The sequence below is a fragment of the Colobus angolensis genome, unplaced genomic scaffold, assembly GCF_000951035.1.
Source record: "Colobus angolensis palliatus isolate OR3802 unplaced genomic scaffold, Cang.pa_1.0 Scaffold692, whole genome shotgun sequence".
Lineage (NCBI taxonomy): Eukaryota > Metazoa > Chordata > Mammalia > Primates > Cercopithecidae > Colobus > Colobus angolensis.
In genome coordinates this window covers 81,312-86,099 of record NW_012120621.1, presented here as the reverse complement: position 1 = coordinate 86,099, position 4,788 = coordinate 81,312, and the positions used below count along the sequence as shown (strand labels likewise).

Genomic DNA, 4,788 nt, shown 5'->3' with positions numbered 1-4,788 from the left:
ACGCAGGAGAATGGCGTGAACCCAGGAGGCAGAACTTGCAGTGAGCCGATACTGCGCCACTGCCGCTCCAGCCTGGGTGACAGAGCAAGACTCCGTCTGAGATTAAAAAAAAAAAAAAAAAAAAAAAAAAAAAGCACTCCTGGGCCAGGCCCAGTGGCTCATGCCTGTAATCCCAGCACTTTGGGAGGCCGAGCCAGGTAGATCATGAGGTCAGGAGATCGAGACCATCCTGGCTAACGTGGTGAAACCCTGTCTCTACTAAAAATACAAAAAATTAGCTGGGCGTGGTGGCGGGCACCTGTAGTCCCAGTTACTCAGGAGGCTGAGTCAGGAGAATGGCGTGAACCTGGGAGGCAGAGCTTGCAGTGAGCTGAGATTACGCCACTGCACTCCAGCCTGGGCGACAGAGCGAGACTGTCTAAAAAATAAAAAATAATAATAAAATAAAATTTAAAAAAAGATGCACTCCTGATACCTCTTGTTCAGTGACTGGCCTCCACTGCCCCCTGACACATGGAGGGAACCAGAGACTCTCCTAGTATTTTTGAAGAGTCACAGATGGCATCCCATGCCACTCTACTTCTCTAACTCCTTGCAGCCATGCCCTCCTCTCCACTGGTCGGCTCACACAGAAAAAAGACCCTTTTCTCTTTCCCCACATCCCACACGTTCAACGTTCCCATGAGGAAGTGACTTTGCTTAAGGGTTTAAAGGCTTGCTACATCACAGCCCAGTAGATCCTGTCTTTAAAGTCTCGGAGCCCTATCAAAGGTGTTATGCCAAACAGCCATCTTGGTGGTATTCCACAGCCCAAGTCTTACCAGCTGACCATCTTTCTCCCTGCTTATGTAGCTCATTTGAATGGAACAGGGGAGCCCCAAGAAGAGCCACCTAGACGAACCGATCAGTGAGAGTCCCAGAGCCCAAATTCAGAGGAGAGGAGGGCAAAGTCAAAAGCTGCTTTCATGTCCCAATTTGCATTGTCAGTCACTGCCTAAATGAAAATGTTTTTGAAAAAATCAACTTGATTTTTGTACCCAGTTTCAACAATTCTTTGTGGGAAAGGACCACAGGAAAAAAATGAAAGGCATCTATATATAAAATCTTTATTACAGGCAGTATTGGTCCATACACTAACACAATACCAACAGTACAAGTTTAATCTTCCAAAATCATCATTTAAACAGCAAAAGACCAAGAAATAAAATTTGAGTCAATTAATTATTTTTCAAAATATTCTCAATGCACATTATCCTTAATTCCCTTATTATAGTGAAACATACAAATACAGAAAAATACCCCATTTAACAAATACTAGTGTTAAATGGTTATTTGGCTTAAAATCTGAGTTAAGAAAATCCTTTTTAGCAACCTACATACAGATAAGTAGCAAACTTTATTATATTAAACGAATTCATTCTGCTAAAACATGTAAAGAATTTCATCCATCATGTATTCTGATCCCAGTACAAGTGTTTATTCTCTTACCGTCATGATTCTTATATGAAGGACCAACTCAAAGAGTTGTCCTAGATATAACCTTATCCTCTTCCCCAACACACTTCATCCAAAAGTCTGTTCAACAGATGGCAACCGGGTAGCGGTCACTTCACCATCTGATGCCAATGGTTCCGTGACAGCGTGGCCAGGCCTGTGAAACAGCCCATTTTCCTACCTACTGTGGGTTGCTGCTCAGGAGGAACGATATACGCCAATACAAGCAGAAAATCTGCAGCTCCTCTGCTATGTGCCTTAGAACACTTTCAATTTTTCTGGTCAATGCTCTGATTAGGTATCATACATAAAAGCCAGCATATTAGTTTAAATCTTTAAACAAAAAACTATATTTTCCAAAGTCATTATCATTTGGGCCAATTAAGTGATCTTTTCGTGCTTTGTTGAGCTTCATCTTTAGGGCATCTCTTCTTTCTTCCCATTCATGAAGTTCGGCGTTTCCGTGTGCAAATTTACAGCTGTTTCCTTCTGGGCAGGTGCCATTCATATACCTGTGAGGACAAGTCAGGTGCTCAGTGTCCACAAGTTGTTTCTAAAAATCGTGTCATGATTCTTGAAACTGTATACTTCACTAGCTTTATGATTTGCATACAACTTTTAGTTAGGAATCTCAAGCCTAGAAAGGTAATTATTTTATAGCCATGACATCTACAATAGAAAAATCAGTACTTTATTTAAATGTACTCTATGAAAAGTACTGACTGACAGGAGAAAAAAGACTATAGTTATTCCTGATGTAGTAGAAAGAAATCAGAGGTGGCATCAAGGAAAAAATGTCTTCAATAGTTTTAAGGATCACATGGATCTAAATTAGGGAATTAAATATTAACAGTGATTTAATAAAATGAGCAATTCACAATTACTTAGTTTTTCACTGAAAACCTTTTTTTTTTTTTTTTTTTTTGAGACAGAGTCTCACTCTGTTGCCCAGGCTGGAGTGCAGTGGCGCAACCTCGGCTGACTACAACCTCTGCCTCCTGGGTTCAAGTGATTGTCCTGCCTCAGCCTCCTGAGTAGCTGGGAGTACAGGCACCTGCCACCACGCCCAGTTAATTTTTGCAGTTTTAGTAGAGATAGGGTTTCGCCATGTTGGCCAGGGTGGTCTCAAATTCCTGGCCTCAAGTGACCCAACCACCTCAGCCTCCCAAAGTGCTGGGATTACAGACGTGAGCCACCATGCCCGGCCGCGTTGAAAAACTTTCTAAGAAAACGTAAACAAAGGAGTGATACATACATCTTCCTTTGATCTAAGTTCTAGATTTTAAATATAATGTAAAAGCCATCTCAAATCTGATGAACATTTACTGTGAGCAAAGGCTGTGGCAAAGGGTTTGAGAATCACAGCTGTGAACACAAAGGTCATTTGGGCAAATTGGAATGAACATGCTTCTCTATTCAATTATCCTAAGACATTTCAAATTAGTATTGGAAGACTATTAAATCTTTTCATATAATCCAAGAAGAGTGAAAGGAATGGTTTGATGAGCAATGAAACGCTTTGAGCCAAAACCCAAGAATTCTTCAGGGTCTGTTAGAGCACAGCAACATTAGAACTTTAACACCTAGGTATTCCGTGTCGGCTGACATGTCCATGAAAATTTGAGATAAGCAATTCTGACATGGAAAACTGTAGAAACCTACATACCTATCACAAATACTGAAATAGCCTGTTGGGAAGCGGTGCTGCCAGCAGTACTGGTCGTCCTCGGTGTGGAAAACCTTCTCTTTGTGCTTCTCGGAGGAGATGTGGCCCTGCCACTGCTTCTCACTGTTGCAGTTTTTGCCACACATCCAGCAGTGAAAGTCCACCTAATGTGCAGCAAAGACACATGTCCCATCAGTCACCTGATCTAAGATCCAGACTCAATTCCAGGGAGCCCAGGCTGGTGGGAGAGCCAGGCAAGACATAAAACTCAGGTTAGAAATAGGGACAAGGAAAGGACCGCAGCATGGGGAAGCAAGCCAGCACTCAGGACGCAGAGAAGAAGGGTGACAAATGGTGCCACCTGTCCAGGAAGTCTCCGGTAAAGAGGCAACAGGAGCTAGTGTGCAAACAAGGATGTTTGCTGGGAGAACAAGAGGCAGGTGCAAACAAGGATTCAGGGAAGAATTAACACCATGAGGAAAAGCAGAGAGGATGGGAAAGACCAGGACATGCCAACTCCAAAAGGACGAGCAGCAGCTCCATTCAGTGGACGTGAACTGAGCCTCTGCTATGGCATCAGGAATGTAAAGACACTGTCCCTGTGGGGAACAGACCTATGCAAAAGGAACTGTGATGGTGGGATTTAAGTGTTACAACAGATGCAAACTTTAAGTGTTGGACAGTATTTCCCAAATATCCTGGGCAATAATTATCTGCAACACTGGATAAAACCAGATTTGAACTCATTCAGTGTAGGGTATAAATGAAGACTTTTTATTACTTTATTTTTTTAGAGACATGGTCTCGCTGTCATCCAGGCTACAGTAAGGTGGTGTGATCATAGCTCACTGCAGCCTCGAACTCCTAGGCTCAAGTGATCCTCCCACCTCAGCCTCCTGAGTTGCTAGGATTACAGGGGCAAGCCACCACACCCAGTTCCAAGACTCTTTATTATGAAACACCCCAGGTAAGCCTTATTTATTTATTTGTTTATTTTTGAGACAGAGTCTCACTCTGTCACCTAGGCTGGAGTGGAGTGATGCGATCTTGGCTCACTGCAACCTCCATCTCCCAAGTTTAAGTGATTCTCCTGCCTCAGCCTCCTAAGTAGCTGGGATTACAGGCACCTGCCACCATGCCCAGCTAATTGTTTGCATTTTTAGTGGAGAAGGGGTTTTGCCAAGTTGGCCAGGCTGGTCTCGAACTCCTAATCTTAGGTGATCCACCCACCTAAGTCTCCCAACGTGCCGGGATTACAGGCATGAACCACCATGCCCGGCCCCAGGTAAGCCTTATGATCCAGCAAGTCGAGGCGACCTGCTCTAGAAACACCAAGGAGCAGCCGGGCACAGTGGCTCACACCTATAATCACAGCACTTTGGGAGGCCGAGGCAGGAGGAGTGCTCGAGCACAGGAGTTTGAGACTAGCGTGGGCAACATGGCAAAATCCCCATCTCTACAAAAAACACAAAAATTAGCCAGGCGTGGCAGTGAGCAGCTGTAGTTCTAGCTACTCAGGAGGCTGAGGTTGGAGGATCACTTGAGCCCAGGAGGCAGTGGCTGCAGTGAGCCATAATTGTGCCACTGTACTCCAGGCTAGATGACAGAGTGAGACCCTGTCTCAAAAA

At 44.0% G+C, this 4,788-nt stretch overlaps 1 protein-coding gene across 2 annotated transcripts in view; it reads right to left on the bottom strand.

Moving 5' to 3' along the window:
• Positions 1–1,081: 1,081 nt before the first annotated feature.
• The window catches only part of ZC3H7A (zinc finger CCCH-type containing 7A), a 54,766-nt gene continuing 51,059 nt past the window's right edge, over positions 1,082–4,788 (bottom strand). For both annotated transcript variants that reach the window (XM_011926550.1, XM_011926549.1), the window contains 2 exons: positions 3,161–3,324; positions 1,082–2,006 (listed from right to left, as the gene is read on the bottom strand). In XM_011926550.1, the coding sequence (XP_011781940.1) occupies positions 1,817–2,006; positions 3,161–3,324 (354 nt within the window). In that variant the 3' untranslated portion in view covers positions 1,082–1,816. The remainder of the gene's footprint in view (positions 2,007–3,160; positions 3,325–4,788) is intronic.